Source organism: Anser anser (genome assembly GCF_964211835.1).
Source record: "Anser anser genome assembly, chromosome: 9".
Lineage (NCBI taxonomy): Eukaryota > Metazoa > Chordata > Aves > Anseriformes > Anatidae > Anser > Anser anser.
The window spans coordinates 4,476,733-4,496,733 of NC_139729.1; the positions used below are offsets into that span (position 1 = coordinate 4,476,733).

Below are 20,001 nucleotides of genomic sequence, written 5' to 3' on the forward strand. Positions count from 1 at the left end.
ATAAGGCTGCGTTATATGTATAAAATGTAGGGTATCAACCTGTATTGATACCATTCTTTGTTGATAGAAAAAAAATCTGTACTAAATTAACATAATGTGAGTCTATACAGAGCTTGCATAAAAACAGCTGTCATGTTGGATTTTTTTTTTTTTTCTAGTAAAAATTCCACTGAGTGATCAGATTCTTGACAATTTATGTGGAATGCTGTCTCTGCCCTGGATTTGCAGCCATCCTGACGATTCTTTTAAAACATCTGCTTTTGGGATTGATCCTCTAGCTTTGAGTCAAAAAACTGCACAGAGTTTCTGTAAGTATATTAAAGTGTATAAAATCTAGTATCTCTCAGGAAATTATTTTCCTTGTCCTTTTATGATTATTAACAATATTCAAATTTTAAATCAAGTAATTATCTGCTTTGTTTTTCTCTTTAGCACCCCAAACTCAGTCACACTGTGTGTTCCTCCTGTCTCTCTTCCCAAACAACATACGTTTGGATTGGAGAAAATCCATTTATCATTGGGCACTACAAAGTCCCCATGAAGTAATTCGGGCTATTTGTGTTAAAGGATTCTCTCTCCTGCTTCATCCACAAGGCATGACGTCCTGCACTGTAATTCCCAAAGCTCTTTTGTATGTATTAATACATCTTTTCTTGCAAGAAGAAAACCACACATATTAGAACTATATTATAAGCACTGAAATAAAAATTTATTTTTTTATTTTTATTTCTACTTCATCCACAATTTACTAGGCTTTGATTTTAGAAAGCATAAAATATATCAGCAGAATGTGTGTAAATGAAGGTAGACTAGAATTCACTTACTGTGTCTGTATACAAATTAATTTGCTAGTGTAGGACCCCATTTCTAAACAACAATTTTAAACTAAGGAGAGGTAAGGGGGTGTCTTTGCCACTAAAATATTTGTCCATATGTCTTTTAAAGTCTTTATAGTTTCTCTTTCTTTTGTGTATATTTCATGCTCTTTTCTCTTCCATTGTCTGTAGTCTTCACTTTCTTTGTAACATACCAGACTCACCATGCCCAGTGCAACTTCAACCATTTAAGAAAACTTGGAAGTGATTTGAAAAGTAAAAAGATAATCTAGTGAAGCAGATCCTTAAATTGTCCAAATAATACATCCAGTATAGTTAAAGAATTCAGACAATGTAGGAAAGCAAATTTCTAGATAAGCAATCTATTAAAATGTTTTCATTTTTGTTTCCATTTCAGAAATCAAATCCAAGATGAGTCTGAGCTAGTCAAGGAGGCTTGTGCTGCTATAGTTGGGAAATTATCTTGCTGTCTTTCTGGTACTTTCAGTGTACAACCTCCTTCAGCAGACTCTGATATTAGGCACGTTACTTATGATATCTTATGTAGCAGCCTTACTGTGACTTCTGCTCATGAAAAGACTCATTCTGTGCAAGCCTGTGTTTTCAAGCCATTTCTTACTCTTCTTGAGAACCAAGTATCCAGTTCAGTAAAACTAGGTATGTGATTTTATTTTTACTGTGCTTCTGTACAAAGTTCTGTGCCACTACTTCTGTACCTTTCTCCATTCCTTTTTTCTATTTTTTTTTTTTGTAGCTTAGACAGTGCTTGAAATTTGGTATTTCAGTTGATACCAAGGCTAGTGTTAGATATTGTCATGACATTCTTGTTAAATTACCATGCTTAATTTTGGTTTGTGGCTATGTCTAGGAATGTAATACTTGATAAAATCTAGATTTGAAATAGCTCTTCTGGTTTTTTACTCGTTTCTCAAGAGAGTAAATATTACGTGCTTTATGTCTGAATTGTAATGCTTTTATTTACTTCAATAAATTTAAAAAAAGAAAAAAAACATTAAAAGTATCTTTTTCTTTCCTCCTCCAACCCATGCTGCTCAGCGTTTATAGAAAATATACCTCGCCTTTGCAAACATCTGGATTTTAACAGTGATGAGTCAAGTGTGAAAATTCTCATTGGGTCTTTATTAAATCTAATGGAAGATCCAGACAAAGATGTACGAGTGGCTTTCAGCGACTGTATAAAGAACATATTAGAATCCTTAGACTCTGAAGAAGGATTCATAAAAGAGGTGAATTCATACTTAATTTTTGTTATTTTTCTTTTACTGATGTCAGACCCTTCAAAATGATTCTTTTGTTTTTATGTGATCTAGCTCTTTGTTTCAAGAATGAAAGAAGCCTATACAAATGCCAAAATATCAAGAAATAATGAGCTTAAAGATACCTTGATTCTCACAACAGGAGATATTGGAAGGTATTTTTGATAATATCTTGAAAATTGCAATGTACTGTCAGTTTGCAATGCACAGTAAGTTTTTGTTCAAGTGTAAATGTAACTTTAAATGTACTTATTTCAAGCTCAGGCTTTGTCCAGAGTCCTTTGCAGCTGTATTAATCTCTTGATTCATGCGGAATATGCCCCTTTTTTTCCTGTCCTATTGTTGCAAGTACAGATAAGCTATTTATATACAATGATGAGTTGTTTTGCATTGTGATAATTGTATATTAAGTAATTTTATTAGTGCAATGGTTAATTTTCTTTCTACTTTCTTTTTTTTCTACTTGCTTTCCAAGGGCATCCAAAGGAGATTTGGTACCATTTGCCCTCTTGCATTTGTTGCACTGTTTGTTGTCCAAGTCAGCTTCTGTGGCTGGAGCAGCATACACAGAAATTCGATCCCTGGCAGCAGCTAAGTCCATAAAACTGCAAGCTTTTTTCAGTCAGTACAAGAAACCTATCTGTCAGGTAAAAAGTAAAGAGTTGGTAACATACAAAGGCATATATTTAGGTTCTATTTAGTGTATTTTAAAAACGATATTAAAGGTAAAAATAGTCTACTTTACAAGGTGAAGTCTCAAAGGATAGGAAAGAAATTAAAAAAAAAAAAAAAAAAAAAACACATTCAGGAAGGAATAGGAAATATTTGACTTTGTCATGGTCTTCTCCCCTCAGCAGTATTGCTTTTCTGTTTTATTTCCTGGATGCCCTATATCTTCTTGCATTGCTATGGTACCATTGTCACAGGAGGCTAGGGTATAAAATTGGAATTGAAGTCAGCCTTTGTTACAGACATAATAATGCCACGGTTGATTTCTTAATGCGTTTTACCTGTTATCTAAAGTCAGAAGTTCTGGTTAAAATATGATTATTAGATTCAGACTTTTCTAGTTTTGAGTGTTCTTTTTGAATTATGTGCAGTATCTCAGCTCAAGATTGCAAAATTAAATGCAATTATTGATCTAGTTCTGTCACAAAGTAATAATACTGAATCTGTGTGCAATAAATGGAAAAGAAAAGTAGGTGCATAGGGAGAGTGCAACTTTTTTGCTTAGGGAGCAAAAAAAGGGGAGAGTAACATTAAGTAGCTATTTCTTCATGTTTAGTTTCTGGTGGAATCCCTGCACTCCAGCCAGATGGCAGTATTGAGTGTGCCATGCCAGGGTAACGAGCTACGGCAACAAGAAGCTGCTCACCACAGAGAAATGGCTCTGGACATGTTATCTGAGGTTGCCAGTGTATTTGACTTTCCAGATCTAAATCGCTTTCTCTCGGTAAGTTGGTTAGTCCCTTTGAACTCGTGTTTTGTGTCTGCGTGTGTGTGCTCATGGATTTCTATTTTAGTCCATTACTTTTTTGTGAATGTCACAGATCTTAATTTTTTTCTCTAGCTGCTGTTGTTTGTTACGTTCAGAATAATTATCAAGGACCTACAGTGATGGCTTCAGTGCCAATTTGAATGTGATAGATAATGAGCAATCCATCATGTAGAGTATTTATTGAGTATAATTACATTAACGATTTAGTGCACTGGATTGTTTGTAAGGCATGGTTTTGCCTGATGTCTGCTTCACTGTTACATATGAGGAAAGCCATTGTTCTGTGGGTAAATAACTTGATCTGATTAGATAACTGTGGGTAGATTTCCCATCTACTAACAAGCAAAATATGAGTACAACATCTATGAAGCTACTTAAGCTTCAGATAAGCTTGCCACTTCTTGTTTGAATGTTTCAGTAATGGTTAGATGAAGCAGTTCCTTAACATCATTATTTTAACTACTTTTTGACTAAAAGCTTCCATCTCATTAAAGTTCTGTATTCATATCTATGCTCGCAGATATGACCATAGATATATGTTGACCAAACCCTGGATTTGGTGGTTTTGGAGGGGGGATTTTTCACTAATTTTTTTTTTTTGTATGGTGTTTATGTTGTTTTTTTCCCCATTAAGCATTGTTCTTAATTTACCAGCGAACCCTGCAAGTTTTGCTTCCTGACCTTGCAGCCAAGGCCAGTCCCGCAGCCTCCACTCTTATTCGAACAATAGCAAAACAGCTGAATGTAAACCGAAGAGAGATTTTAATCAACAACTTCAAATACATCTTCTCTCATTTGGTCTGTTCTTGTTCCAAGGATGAACTTGAGCGGGCACTTCATTACCTCAAGGTAAATGGGCATTGGCAGCACTATTATACACGCTGATTAAGAGCAACAGTGGATGAATAGTGAGCTTTCTTCTTTCTGCTTTATTTAAATAAAGGTATTGCAAAGCATAGCTGGGGAAATTGTGTATGCAGAAGTTCTGTTGTTTTTATTTGTAATCTCTTCCATTGCTCTGAGTAGATGTTGTGAGATATTTTGTGAACTTTAACTCCAAAGGCTTGGATTATCTGATATTGATCTGAGTGGGAACTTTCTCTTTCATTCCTATGGTAAATCAACCTAAAGTCTGATGCTACCAATCTTTCAGTGCGCTAGTTTCACTGCAAAGAAAGTAAAACTTGGTTTCTGATTTATTACAGAATGAAACTGAGATTGAACTGGGCAGCTTACTGAGACAAGACTACCAGGGACTGCATAATGAACTACTGCTTCGTATAGGAGAGCACTATCAGCAAGTCTTCAATGGTTTGTCAATATTGGCTTCATTTGCATCTCATGATGATCCCTATCAGGGACCTAGAGAAATAACGTCACCTGAACAAATGGTAAGGAGATCAAAATATTCATGTTCGGTTTTGTTCAATATTTTTAATATATTTTTAATCTCCAGTCAGAGAATGAGGACAATTTGACATATTTTGAATACCACTTATAAATCCTATCTGAAGTAAAAGTGGAGGAAAGACTGTTGTTTCATATCAAGTGTTCTTGTAATAAATAGATACATTCCAAATGTGCATTAATAAAAATAAAAACAACACAGCCTAATAGGAACATCTTTCACGAACACTGGTATTTCTTATGGAGCAGTGTATGTGTTTGGGATTCTTCCCATTTTTCTGTTAGAATAGCCATTTCGTACTTGCTATTTCATTACTTCAGCTTAGCAATGTGTTAATAGTAAGATGACTTTTTTACTTTTTTCTCCACAGGCTGATTATCTGCAGCCTAAGTTGCTTGGTATCTTGGCTTTTTTTAACATGCAGTTATTAAGTTCCAGTGTTGGCATTGAGGATAAAAAAATGGTGCGTAAACTCAATTGTGAATATTAAAACAAAGATAAACAAGGACTATTTTTAAGGGCTATTTGAATGCTCCAGACTTGCTTATGTGATTGTGCAATTGTTGTTGATGTCTCAAAGATACTTAGTTGACACGTGTTTCTTGAAAACTGGTGATCTCACCCTGGGTAGGACATCTGTGTAAGCTCAGAAGTATGTGTGTTTTTTTTTTCCTTTTCTTTACTGGTCATTTAATGTACATAATTCATTTGTGTGGTATGTGTCACATGTCACTTGACCTGTGATTATAGAGGGGGAATCTGAGTATATGTTTTACATGCATGAAAGAAACAAAGTGGAGGGTGAGGGAATATGGGAGGAAATTGTAGTTATTGCAGGGAACAAGGTTTTAAGGGCATTAGAGGGCAAAGCTGAAACTACTGCTGCAAAAAGCTGAAAAAATAAAGTGCAAATCCAAGGGAAACTGGGCTTTATTGGTTTTGTTTCCCATAGAACAGCTCCTTTGAGCTTTACAGTACAGAGGCTTAGTGAAATTAGTGCTCACACCTTGACACAAGACAAAATCTGAAAGTTCTGCTGTGCTGAGGCAGCGAGCTTCTAACTGCAAGGTAGATCTTATGGCCACCTCACAGAGGTGGCACAGATAATTTCTAAATGGAATTATTCAGTCCTAGAACATATATAACCTATGCGTTTATCTATAGACTGCATTTTCTCTGCTGGTGTTCTGTTTTCTAGCTTTTTTGCTTCTGAGATATTCACGTTGAGGTGATATCATTTTCATAGCCCAGTGTCTTGATGTTTTCTGAACTTACTTTCATTTACATAGCATTTCTTCTGTTATACCTACTAATTCTATTCTATCTTGTTTGTGTGTGTGAATTTTCCCTTCCCTGACCTTTCCTCAAGCTCGGGTTTCTTCCTATGTTCTGTTATGTCATGCTGGACATTCTGCTACCTTGTCAGATACAATGTGACTGTGACTGAAATATCTCCTGCTTTTTCTGCATCTTAGTATTTCTCTCCTGTCTTTTATCAGTCCCATTGACAACTCAGCTATTAACTGCTCCTTTAAGCTTACTGTCACTTCTGCTATAAGATCTATGTCAATTCTGTCACTGGTTTCAAATGCAAGTTTGTTTTCTCTGTATTTTCTCAATCTGTACTTTCCAGCTTCTAGAGTTTTGGACATATAGTCAATCATCGTATAACAGACTTCTGTAACTGTAAACTCCTTTGGTGTCTACAGTTCTTCCCTTGTCTGTCAACAGCCTAAACAACTGCTTTATTTCTTATTACAGTCTAGTCATTCCAGATCCTCTTTACTTCTCTTTTCCTCAAATCCACAAATCTCTTAGTGAAATATCAAACTAAGTTTGTATTCACTGGAGAATGTTAAACAAATATATTTGGGGGGGGGCGGGGATAAACAGAGAAGGTACAACTTTATTACCTCATTTGGCTTATATGGTATATAATTTCTTTAGCCAGGGTAGCCTGGTTGTGTTCGAAGAAGTGGCTTGTATGTGTTTCACTAAGAATCTAATATACCAACATGATTTTTTTTGTTGTTGTATATATACGTAGGCCTTGAACAGTCTCATGTCTTTAATGAAGCTTATGGGTCCCAAACACATCAGTTCAGTAAGAGTGAAGATGATGACTACACTGAGAACAGCCCTAAGATACAAGGATGATTTTCCAGAACTGTGTTGCAGGTGAACTGATAGAGTGCCCAAAAAGTGACATACCTGCCATTTTTGTCATTGAATATACTGTTTTGTTTTGTTTTAGACAATACTCTAAACCACAGAACTCATATAATTTAGAATGCTTCTCATGATTCAGATAAAATGCCTTTATGCAGAGAAGAATCATTGATTACTATTGTTTTCATGTATTTTCTTATTCAGAGCCTGGGATTGTTTTGTTCGAAGTCTGGATCATTCATACCTTGGCTCCCTGCTTAGTCATGTGATCGTAGCATTGCTGCCCCTTATACATATCCAGCCAAAGGAAACAACAGCAGTATTTTACTTTCTCATAGTCGAGAACAGGTACTGTACAAAATATTTTCGCTTACACGGATTAAATCCTGTAATAGAAATGGAGATAACACTAAATGAAAATTGTCCAGTACTGAGATGAGAAAACTTACTGTTTTTATGCAAAATATTAATTTGTTCTATAAAATTTCTACTTCTTTAAATTGCAACAAGATTTTGAAATTTCACAAGTGATATCCTCATCTGAAAACGTATTCTGATGTTGACCTCATTAAAAATATATGATGCAGCCAAGTTACAGCCTGTTTAGAGGGCTTCTCCCCTGCATCAGTATCAAGCTTCAGATTCTGTGTTTTTTCTGTTGGAATGGGAAAATGTTTGGCTCTACAGGCCATGCAGATGGAATAACAGTAATTGCTAACATTTATTCTAAGCTAGAGAGAAGTGTACAGAGTTGGAAGTAGGGAGGAAATGAGGTCTTTATTTGTTGATTTCACTAACTAGAGTTACAGTTATGAAATGCACAGAAATTAGCACATCTTCTTTGCAACTGGTCACCTTACCTTAAAAAAAAAAAAAGTATCTTAAAAAAAAAGAAGTATCTTTTGTAACTTAGTATTCTCTAGGACTGGCCATAGCTTATATTTTGGTTACTTATGTTGGATTTTCATCTTTCTTGCACTCTATCATACCAACAGTATTCAAAATAAAAGGAGACTCTATGAATAACAAGGCTCTCATAGAAGCCCGTTTAAAACAGAAGCAAAATGGAAATAGCTTACTTCACTTTAGGAAGAGAGAATTCTTTTTTTGGTTATGTGTATTCTTATAAGGAAAAGAGGAATTGGCTACAAATCAAAAGGGGTTATTTTCACCCTTTGTCCTGTGTCCAAACTAAGGAGAGCCAAACCTGCTAGAGGTGAATGGCAACTCTCAAAGCATTGGGAAGAACTGGCTATTAGAGAGTAATATAAAGTATAGAGAAGAAATACCTTTATATTATTTCAGTAAAAAGAGTAATAAGTTGTTTAACACATGTATTTGAAAAAAAAATGGATTTTTTTTCTGCTTTTGTTCTTGTTATTACATTTTAGTGCTTTCATTGAATGGGTTTTTAAAATCTTTCTCATCCAACTAATATTCAAAATGTTCTTTGCAATATTTTTATGACTATTAGGGATGCAGTACGAGACTTTTTACATGAAATATATTTTCTGCCTGACCTTCCAGAGCTAAAAGATATTCAAGTAGTCCTTCAGGAATATCGAAAGGTACGGCTTCGTTTATTTATTTATTTATAATGCATCAAGTTAATTCATGATGAATGAGAAAATTGTTTATTAAAAGCTTTGTTAAGTAGAAAGAGCATTCATCTGCCTCCACAACAAAGCAGAATTTGTGCATTGGAGGAATACTTTGAGACAGGTTCTCACTCTTTAGGAGTGAAATGGGGTCACATTTAACATGCTTGTTTTGTAGCACCCCTGAATTCTAACTTTGCATCTTTTTGAGACTAAAGAGATTAAAAGGTTAAAAGTCAACATTCTTAGCTATGGCAATGAATGTGTTTCAAGATAAATTACTTTTAATTGAAGCCCTTATCTGTATTCTCTTTCAAGTTAACCTGGTTTGTCTTATTTTTAGGAGTACTTTATGGTCTATCCTTTCTACTTACCTTCTAAAGGCAAGCAAAATACATGGGATGTAGCAACTATTTAGTGGGAATAAGAGACATAAAAAAAAAGTTACAATTATTTTAGATACTGAGGTGCTTGAAGCAAAGAGTTTTCTTTGGATTTAGTCATTTTCTTCTGATTAAGAATTATAAACAAAAGTACAAGTATAGCACCTCCTTGAGGAGAGCAAACAAAAGTAGAGGAAGACAGCAATATATGGATATAGTTAAGAATGTATGTAGATAAATAGATGTTTGTATGTCTTATTGCTTGTGTTCTTTGAGATGCTGTTTAACTGTGTTCCTGTTATATTTATTATTTTTATTGCATTTCTTACGTCCTGTTCAGGAATCTTCTAAAAGCACCGACTTGCAGACAACACTGCAGCTATCCATGAGAGCTATTCAGCATGAAAATGTGGATGTTCGTATCCATGCACTTACCAGCCTGAAAGAAACATTATATAGAAATCAGGTATTAAAAACCTCTTTGAGTACACTTAGAAATGAATCAGAGTAGCAACCAGACCAACAAGCTTACTGTTACTGGGTGTTTGCATGAACTTGGGTGTTCTCCTGCATTTGTTAATCTAGATGTTTCTTAATATAATTGGTAGAAGGGATTCTTTTCCATCATGTCTCAATGTAACAGGACTTTCCAGTCCTCCTTGATGTGATGCTGAGTTACCAAGGGTATTGGTATTTTTTTTTTTTTTTTTACTGTAAGAGAAGATATATCTAGGAAATGCATTTCAACAGTCTAAAAAAAAAGATAGCGTAGAAAAGACAGATTCTTGATACAACAAGGAAAGAAAATGAAGTTAGTAGAGAGTATTTAATAATGAAATAAAGTATTGGCTATAAGAGCATTATTAATACCTCATTCTTACTTATTTATTTAATCCTTCGTATGATAACAAGCAATTTAGTACAACTGGGCTATAGTTACAAAATGACAATATTTGAATGATAAACCTAAAGTCATGGGCAAATAAAGTATGAAGAGTGAGTTACAGACAGAAAATTTCTGAGATGATTTATTGTAAACATGGTTGTAGACTCATTTTTATTTTTTCAACTTCCTAGGAAAAATTGATAAAGTATGTAACAGACAGTGAAACTGTGGAGCCAGTTATCTCTCAGTTGGTAACCGTACTTCTTATCGGCTGTCAGGATGCAAATTCTCAAGCCCGACTACTTTGCGGAGAATGTTTAGGTGAACTGGGAGCTATAGATCCTGGCAGGCTGGATTTTTCAACAAGTGAAACTCAAGGAAAGCATTTCACATTTGTGGTAAGAAGTGTTGCTGTAGTGTTGTGCTTAGCATTAAAGTTTTATGGGATTTTTATTTTTTTATATGCTTGGGAGTAGGGAACCTCTTAGCTTTAGACTCTTTGAAAATCTCTACGTGCTTTGTCATCTTAACTGGCTTGTAGCCAGGCTTCAAAGTGACCATCTGAACATTAATTATACTTTGTTGTAATAAAATTGTGTAATAAAATTGTGTTTGTGATTGAGGCTGGTGTGGAGGATCCAAATTTTGCCTATGGATTATTGATGGAACTGACTAGAGCGTTCCTTGCTTATGCTGATAATGTTCGTGCTCAGGACTCTGCAGCATATGCTATTCAGGTAAGATACAATGTTAGATCTCTTTTATCTTCACAAATTACTTCCTATCACACTGAACACAGCATTATGAAATATAAATGTACGTTTTGCAGTACGTTTGAAACATCATCCTGTACAGTTTTAAATTACAATATAAAAGGTGATTCAGGGTCTTTTTTTTTTTTAACTCCTTGTTGCTCACTTGTCCATTAGAATTCGGGGGAGTTGCCAAATAAAAGCATTTAAATAAAAGCATAAGTTTGTTTCTGTGTCATGTTATCAGAGAGATCTGACGTTTCAGAAGTAATTAACAGTCTATACATAGTGATTCAAGGACTAATCATGAGATTGACATAGAAATTGTGCATGTTCCGTAGGCAGAAATTGAAAACAGCAAGTATTCCTAAGAGGGCTTCTGCTTACCCTTTTAAGAAGCAGCTAGTCTACCCTTATTTTCAGGCTATAGTCTTCTGTGCTGGTTTGCTATCTCTAGGCTGACTTTTTTGTGGTCTTATATATTTGTGAAAACTTCAGGATGACTTCATAGCTCTAGGAGAAAATTGATGACCCAATGTAGTCCATGGATTAAATTAGCTTCTGCACAAGAAAGAATCAGACTAGCTTCTAGTCCTTGTCTATTAGCACATGTGCAGAATGTAGGATAATGTGGTCCAAACACCAGCCAGGAAATCTGGAGAATCTATAGTTAGTCAAAATCAACCCATGGGTAGTAACGGGGATAATGATCTTGGATTAAATTTTTATGGTTATAATTTTTGAATTAAATAATCTGTAATTTGTATTTTGTTCTTTGTGTACACCAATTTTCTTTTGATCATGAAGTATTTTCAATGCTAACTTGTTTATATAATCCATGCCTTTTCAGGAGTTATTGTCTATCTATGACTGTAGAGAGACAAACACTGACTGCTCAGGCTCCAGGCTTTGGAGGAGATTTCCTGAGCATGTGCAGGAAATCTTGGAACCTCATTTAAATACACGGTATATGACAATTTACGCAATTTCTTTTCATAACAGCTTTAAAAGCGTTTTTGTTTTTTTTTTTTAACCTCTGGGCTAGCAATAACATGATTTGGTATTATGGTTGTCACTCTTGTGTGAAGAGTGATATGTGTATATACAAACAGCAAGGAAGCTTTCCCTATATAAAGCTGCATTAGCATTTACTTGAATATATAACTTTTTGTAAATCAAACAAGCAGAATTCTTAGTTCATGCGTTGCCCAGATACATGTGGTTTCCCTAGGACATTGTCTTATACAATGTTCTGATGCTGTTATTTCTGTTTGCCTTTCTCTCTACAAATTCTCACTAGTTTGTACTGACTTTGTACTCAAATCCATTAATATCCCTTTACTGATATCATTTATAGAAGTAGGAGGATCTCATTGGGTTTCAATTTAACTTGTTAAATTTTGTTGAATTAATGGTAAAGTATAGTGTGAAGAAAATTTCCTATTATGTATGTACCTTAATTTGAAATAATTAAAGTTTCCTTTCTGTTTCCTTATGAATACTGACTGTCATGCTCATCTGTGATAAGTTTGACCTTTTTAGAAAACTGATTCTTTGGCCTTTCTTGGCTTTCATATCTGTTCTGGGTTTTTCCCGTCAAAACATACTACTCAAATAAACATCAAACTGCATTTCTTAAGACTAATTTGAACAGGACTTTGAAGTATGCTTTAAAGTTCTGGTAGCATGTTATGTTGTTCATATGTCATGTTTCCTTTCAAGAAGTTCTAGAAAAATACATTGGCTGCTGGATTTATTTATTTATCTATTTTTAAGATTCAGAAGTTGAAACCTTAAGATTCAAGCTAGGGAACTTTAGAATTAAATGCATGCTATAGTTTTTGCTTTGTTTTGTTTTTAATTATTATTATATATATATTTGAAATGTTTTATTAAAAGGGTACTTTAAAATTACAGGTACAAGAGTTACCAAAAAGTTGTTGATTGGTCTAAGATGAAGAAGCCAATTTACTTAAGCAAATTAGGTGATAATTTTGCAGAATGGTCAGCAACTTGGGCAGGTTATCTTATAACAAAGGTAAGATAATAAGTCTGCTTTCTAAGTTGGTATTCTTGATACACAGTTCTTGACCTAACTTCAGTTTCTGAAAGTAAGGGATGGATGAGGGGGATATGTCTTTTCTCTGGAGGCTTGTTATAGTGCATAGTACAGACTTCTTGCATCTTTAAGGTAACTGTGCACTTTCTCTTACCCAGCATTGCTTCTTCTTGGCTAGACTTGGCAGATAGTGCCAAAGCCAAAAGTCTAGGAAGTTTGCCTTTGTCCAAACACTGTTGTATAGTTGAGAGCACTTGAAGTGTCACTGTAAATTACCTGAAATGCTTCTGGAAAACCTCAAGATACCTTGTCAGTTTCTGAAATATTTCTTTCATGTCCCCATAGATCCACAGTCCCAGCACATAAAAAGTACTTATCTCTCCCTTTCTTCCTTTCCTTTCGCCTTTCCTGCATCTAAGTGACCCACTGAAAATTTCATTTCTAGATCAACCACTCTAGAGAGTGACTTTGATTGCATTAGCTCAGTAGGTGTGGTGGCTTCTTTCTATTTCAGATAAAGATGAATTGATTGTCTTTATAACTTCCTAATTTTTTCATGTTTTTAAGTGCAGGATAGAGGCTCAAAGTAGTAGTAGACTCTCAGCCTTATGTTTTTTGTCTTTTGTTTTTTTTTTCTAATGGCCAGTGCAAGTTCACAGTGGTGTAGAAAACGGAAGTGGAATGTGTAAGCAGTGCTTGCCTGTCTTTTTGTGGTATCAGCAATTCATACACATAATAAAAGCTACCATCTGGCATCCATGTTGCAGGTTTAAGTTCGATGAATTTTCCGTAGGAGACTAGTATCTTAAATTCTGTTCCATCAAATACTTTTGTAATTGTCAAAAATAGACACCTGTTAAGTATTTGGGTATTTGTAATGATGTTTCTGCTGGAAATATTTTCTTGTAGGTGCGACATGATCTTGCCAGAAAAGTTTTTGATTGCTGCAGTATTATGATGAAGAATGACTATAAAGTGACAATTTATCTGCTTCCACACATCCTTGTCTATGTTTTATTGGGGTGCAGCCAAGAGGATCAACAAGAGGTAAGTATGAATTCTTCATGGGAGCATTCAGGAGCTGTTCTTCCTCAGAGCTGTTCAGCTCTGCAGAACTACTGTAGACCTACGTGAACAAATTGTAGTTGTTAAACACTCTCCCCTTCCCCTACCCTGCTACATTTTCAGCCAGGTTTTTTAATAAATTTGTACAAGTTTGTGTTCAATTGCTTTTCAGTGGATTTATATTTCTTAAAGTTATTTCAGCAGGGCCTAGGAGAAAAGATACCATGTTGTTAAGTAGGATTGCAGTAACATTAGGAGATGCAGTGGCACAAAAAGGAAGAGAGGGCAAAAACTAAGGAATAAATTGAACTTGTACACTTCTGAGAACACAGACCCATAATTTTTTCTTTCCCTTGCACACACTTACGATTCAAGTACAGGAACCTGTTCAGATATGACACTCATGCAGAGCAGGGACAGGAGGGAAAAGCATCATCCAGGAATTAATCTTTCCTTTAGTTTGCTTTAGCAGAAATTGAAGAAACTGAAAAATACAGGTTATGTTCTATTAATTTGAAGTTTCACAGTTAAAATAACGGTGTTGAAACATTCTGGGTGTGTAGAAGGAGGTCGTTAGGGGTATGTTCTTCTGCGAAGGAATGCATTCACGATAAGCGTAGAATCTTCTGATGATTTGTACTGGGTTTGTCCTTTCTTCCTCTTAAGATCACCAGACAAACAGGGCTTATAAATAAAGACCAAATTATTAACGTAAGCACTTAAAATATCTACTATCTTCATTTTTTAATGTTAATTTGTTAAATTTGTTAATTATGTTAATATGTGCTGTTTTCTGCTCTGTTGGTGTCTGTATGGTACTTCTGTTTTTCACCACATTAACGTTTGTGTAGGTTTACATGGAGATTATGGCTGTTCTGAAACATGATGACCAGTGTACTAGGAGACTTCAAGACAGTGCATCTGATCTAAGCCAACTGAGCACGCAGACAGTGTTCTCCATGCTCGATCATCTAACTCAGTGGGCTAGACATAAGTTTCAAATGCATATTGCTGAGAAAAATCCTAGCAAGTCTAGCAAAGACAGAGGCGATCTAAAAAGTAAGTGATGCTTACTTTATTTCAAGTGGTGTTTGCATTCTTCGAATAAGTTTTTTAATGTGCCACTTCACATTATGACCATGTAAGAATGCAATATTACTATAATGTTAGTCTGCTTTACAAATTTTTACTATCATATTGTGATTTCCACCTCCCTCCCCCAATTTCATTGTTTTGAGTGTATATTTTAAAAGTAGATTCAAAGTTTAAAAATTAAATGTTAATTTTTGGTAGCTTTCTAAAAGCTCATTTTAATTTATTTTATGGTGTCTTGCAATATGTAGGAAGTTCAGCAATATTGATTTACTGTTGACAGAAGTGAAAAATATGATCTTAGGCTAATTAGTTTTTCTCATTAAATTGTGAATTACATGAATTCTAATGCATAGGGGTATTTCTTACAAATGAAACCTCAATGATGGACTTTTAAAATTGGTTTTATTCCATAGCATCAAGTGAGGACTGTGGAGAGTATCAAAATGTGACACGCTTTTTAGACCTTATACCTCAAGATACGTTAGCTGTGGCTTCATTTCGCTCTAAGGCTTACACAAGGGCTGTGATGCACTTTGAATCATTCATCATAGAGAAGAAACAAAATATTCAGGAGCATCTTGGATTTCTTCAGGTTCTGCAGTTCTTTTGTTTTTTGTTTGTTTTATTTTAAAATGACATTAAATATAGATGAGTAAAGCTTTGTCAGATTATTCTTTGAGATGGTATGATGTGTATTGTTATTACAGTATAAGATGATGACTATTGCAGTATGCTAAACAAAAGAAGGGCTCAACTTTGGAAGTAGTCTATCAAAACTGATGTTTATGATGAAAGCTTAAAGTCAAAAATTCCTACAGAGTAACTTGCTCTGTGTTTTCAACAATACGTGTGATTCTGAACACATTATACGTAAAATATCTTCTTGCTTTAAAAGAGTTGTTTTCAATGTCCATTTTAAACTCTCTTTTTGAATAAAGAAATTGTATGCTGCTATGCATGAGCCAGATGGAGTAGCTGGGGTGAGCGCAATTCGGAAAGCAGAACCATCTCTCAAAGAACAAATCCTTGAACATGAAAGTATTGGCTTGTTAAGGGATGCTACAGCCTGTTATGATAGGGCTATCCAACTGGAACCTGATCAGGTAAATATATATTTAATCTAATAATAATTAGATAATACAATAATTAATACAAACAAATACAAAAATACCTCTTTAGAATATCTAAAATATTTAAGTAAAATATGAACATAAGAATTCTTCATGACATTTGCTGAATAATGTATTGCTATTGGAAGTGTCTTATCAACTGAAACAAATCTCTGGTTGGGTCCATAATGTAATTTGCTGGCTTGGGATAATAGTTGATGGATGCTTATGTCCAGGTTGTTTTTTTTTTTCTTTATTCCCATTTCCAGATTATTCATTACCATGGTGTAGTGAAGTCCATGTTAGGCCTCGGTCAGTTATCTACTGTCATTACACAGGTGAATGGAGTACTTGCTAACAGGTACGATAAGCATTTAATAAGATGTTTGTCTGAGTAGTATGAAGTTCGTGTGTTTTACATATGTATCAGTAGTCACTTCTTGTGCATTATCAAGCATATCCAGCTAGCAGTGTAAAGCTAGCAGTGTAAAGCTAGAAAAGTTCTTCATCTAGAAGTTTATTATTTCAAGACGTCCGAGGCATTAGTACTTTTATCTGTGCTGTGTGCAGTGTTGAGTTGTACTTTAAAGAATAGAATCCTTTATTCATCATCATCGTACGTGTTGCTTGTTCCATAGCTATTCCATAGTCTAGTAGGAGGAATGGATTGGAAGGTAATTTTTAAAATGTGCTATAGAAGTTAGAGACACTATCTGGAAATTGAATTTAGGGGGTTGCAGTTGCAGTTATTTTTGCATCAATGCATATCCTTTGGTTTTATTGTATTTTATTAAAAGTAAGCTTACCTTACTTCTTTTCAAGCAAAACAGAATTTCATATAAAAAATATTTGTTAATAAAACGTGGAAGTAACATATTGGAGTGAAAACAGATAAATGAGTTCAGCACAAGCTTTTATTTCTTTTGTTTTCTTCTAATAGGTCTGAGTGGATTTCTGAATTGAACACGTACAGAGTTGAAGCAGCCTGGAAACTGTCACGGTGGGATTTACTGGAAAATTATTTGGCTTCAGGTAAGTTTTATCAAAATAAGAACACTCCCTTACATTCCTGAACCAGTGTATGTTTTAATCTAATCTTCAATCAAGGGGCAGTGACTGTAATTTTTTATTTGTGAGTTTTAATGGGGGAGCTTTGTTCCTGACAGTCTTCTAGATTTTGTGAATGTATTTGACTGTGAGCTCTATAGTCCATAAGTAGAAATCTAAAGTGAGTATGACATCAGATTTTTTAGGGAGCTGTTTTAGGTTGTGGGGTAGAATTACAGAATATTTCTAAAATTCATTTAATTAGTTCTGAGAAAAACTCATGCTGAGGAATTTCCAGTAGTAGGTTAATACAAATTATTATGTTCAGATTAAACTGTGAAAGAAAGAGCTTTGAGAGTGTTTTTTTTTTTTTTTTTTTTTTTTTTTTTTCCCCTCCCAAAGATGTGAAGTCCACAACTTGGAGTGTCAGACTGGGACATTTACTATTATCAGCCAAGAAGAAAAACGAAGTAGCTTTTTACGAAACACTCAAGATTGTTCGAGCAGAACAGATTGTGCCCCTTTCAGCAGCAAGCTTTGAAAGAGGATCCTATCAGCGAGGATATGAACACATTATCAGGTTTCTGATTTCCATATATCACTATTTTCAAAATGACATAATTAAGTGTACAGCAAGAATTTTCGGTTTCCACAGTAAATAATACTGATACATATTTACTGTCATTCTTTTGCATACTCAGCGAAATTGAAACCTTTGATTGATTGGGAATTTATTAAATACATTTTTTTCCCTGGGAAAAGTATTCACAAAATCTGGTGGCTATAGTCTTTAAAAAAAAATGAGCAAGCAAGTTTATGTAAACATCAGGTAATAAAAAATCAATGATTGAATTGCATGCTTAAAGTAGTACATACAGGCCAGTAGCTCCAATAACTTAAATCCATTAACATAAGATTATTGGTTTTTGATATGTACAGTGGCCTGAAAAAGCACTCTCTTCTTCTGTCGGCAAAGAACAGTAAGAACTGAAAACCCACCCCTTTTAAGTGTTTTTTCTTTTTTAATCAGTTTTGAAGTAAGTAGCCTTTTTATTAAAATAATATTTATTATATTTTTATTAAAATAATAGGTCCTCTACACTGTAAATGCATATTTATGGCAAGACCTTGTTAATGTACGTATTTCTCACACTTGTTTGATTTAGCCATTGATCTTTGCTATTTAGAAACTTTCATACAGTCACTGTTTCTCTATCATATGTGCACATCATATTTAGACTGCTGATGAGAACTTAGAAGTTTACAAGCTCTCAGCTTTGCAGCTTTACAGCTAATAACAGTATTTTTGATAAATGGAGCAACTTTATAGTAAATGAGGTGTTTAAGTATCAGTACATTGCATCCCAAAGGGTATTCATAGAAAATATCAGACTTCTCAAATAATTTTTGCTAAAAATAATGGATATAAATACTGTCTTTCTAACAATTGACTTCCTCTCCAGGTAACCTTCATCATCTTGCGTTCAGGAGCTTGGTAGAGGAATAGTGAAAAAATAATTAGTCAGCCAACAACTCCTTGCTTCTGTGTGTTTGATTTTTGGTGCATTTTTGCTTTTAAAAGAAGTCTTCCTATTTGAAGTTATTTTTATATGGCCAGCTTTTAGAAGAAAATGCCAAAAAGCTTTGTGAAAGTTGCATGCGTGTGCTCACACACATGAAACAGCAAGCAATTTTCAACAGTTTTTTGTTTTGATTCTGCTGTAATAGGTTGCACATGCTGTGTGAGTTGGAACATAGTATTGGACCAATGTTTCAGCAACTAGATGGTGACCACAGCAGAGATTCCCTGAACTGGTGCGCTCGTATTGAAATGGCCCAGAACTCTTACAGAGCAAAAGAACCTATTTTAGCACTGAGAAGGGCTTTGCTTAGCCTCAGTAAAAGGTGAGAACATGGCTATTTCTTGTCTCTCCATGTTGTATTCTCAGTCACACTGTGGTTTCTCATGCATGTCAGAACAGAGAAGATAAAACTTCTGGAAATTTATGTTATAGACAAAAGCAGACCTCTCCAATATTGTTTACATTCAAAATGTAAGGAAAAAGTGTTGTGCACAGGAAAGATAACAAAAAAACAGGGGATAGAGTATTTTATTTAAACAGAAAAAAGGCAAAATATGTTAAAAATAATTTTGACCAATTGCTGTGTCGTACATCGTTTATTGAGAAATTCTATGGGTTTCAGCATGTTGTGATATTTTTAAACTGTGACTGAAATTGTTTTCTGCAAAACTTTCTGCAGCCAGGATTACAATGAGCTTGTTGGTCAGTGTTGGCTCCAGAGTGCTAGAGTTGCAAGAAAAGCTGGTCATCACCAGACTGCATATAACGCTCTCCTGAATGCTGGGGAATCTACACTCTCAGAACTTTATATAGAAAGAGCAAAGTGGCTGTGGTCCAAGGTAAACAAAATCAAAATTGAATTTACTTTCTTACATGTAAGAAAATAATCTTTAGTCTTCAAGGGGAAAAAAAAGGCACATAATCATTGTCACACAAAACACATCAGCTGGGATTGTCAATACGTTCTGATTGCAGTTGAGACATAGTAAGTTTTTGCATCCAACTGCTGGTCAGCCCTTTTCTATATCCACTGACTTTTCTGGCAATGGGTACGAACGTGATGGATTACCTGCTTCTATTGAAGCAGTCTAGAGTAATTTAATTGTAGTAGTAGATCTTTCTTTAATTTGTTTCCTTTTAACTAGTTAGAACTAGGCAGCAATCGGTACAATTATTGAGCTAGATCTGATGTGACAATTATGCTGAGATAGGGGAATATAAGAAGCATCTGAAGAC

At 34.7% G+C, this 20,001-nt stretch overlaps 1 protein-coding gene across 2 annotated transcripts in view; it reads left to right on the forward strand.

Moving 5' to 3' along the window:
- The window catches only part of ATR (ATR checkpoint kinase), a 43,845-nt gene that overhangs the window by 7,391 nt on the left and 16,453 nt on the right, over positions 1–20,001 (forward strand). For both annotated transcript variants that reach the window (XR_014587878.1, XM_083847828.1), the window contains exons 8-34: positions 159–308; positions 433–631; positions 1,234–1,493; positions 1,893–2,083; positions 2,168–2,268; positions 2,589–2,760; positions 3,399–3,566; positions 4,266–4,460; positions 4,817–5,002; positions 5,390–5,482; positions 7,067–7,197; positions 7,393–7,536; positions 8,663–8,756; positions 9,510–9,635; positions 10,247–10,453; positions 10,679–10,792; positions 11,658–11,773; positions 12,725–12,845; positions 13,776–13,913; positions 14,783–14,990; positions 15,440–15,618; positions 15,965–16,129; positions 16,405–16,496; positions 17,076–17,167; positions 17,585–17,762; positions 18,911–19,087; positions 19,445–19,604. Coding sequence is in view for 1 of the 2 variants with exons in the window: in XM_083847828.1 (XP_083703954.1) it covers positions 159–308; positions 433–631; positions 1,234–1,493; positions 1,893–2,083; positions 2,168–2,268; positions 2,589–2,760; positions 3,399–3,566; positions 4,266–4,460; positions 4,817–5,002; positions 5,390–5,482; positions 7,067–7,197; positions 7,393–7,536; positions 8,663–8,756; positions 9,510–9,635; positions 10,247–10,453; positions 10,679–10,792; positions 11,658–11,773; positions 12,725–12,845; positions 13,776–13,913; positions 14,783–14,990; positions 15,440–15,618; positions 15,965–16,129; positions 16,405–16,496; positions 17,076–17,167; positions 17,585–17,762; positions 18,911–19,087; positions 19,445–19,604 (4,157 nt within the window). In the remaining variant the exon portion in view is untranslated. The remainder of the gene's footprint in view (positions 1–158; positions 309–432; positions 632–1,233; positions 1,494–1,892; positions 2,084–2,167; positions 2,269–2,588; positions 2,761–3,398; positions 3,567–4,265; positions 4,461–4,816; positions 5,003–5,389; positions 5,483–7,066; positions 7,198–7,392; positions 7,537–8,662; positions 8,757–9,509; positions 9,636–10,246; positions 10,454–10,678; positions 10,793–11,657; positions 11,774–12,724; positions 12,846–13,775; positions 13,914–14,782; positions 14,991–15,439; positions 15,619–15,964; positions 16,130–16,404; positions 16,497–17,075; positions 17,168–17,584; positions 17,763–18,910; positions 19,088–19,444; positions 19,605–20,001) is intronic.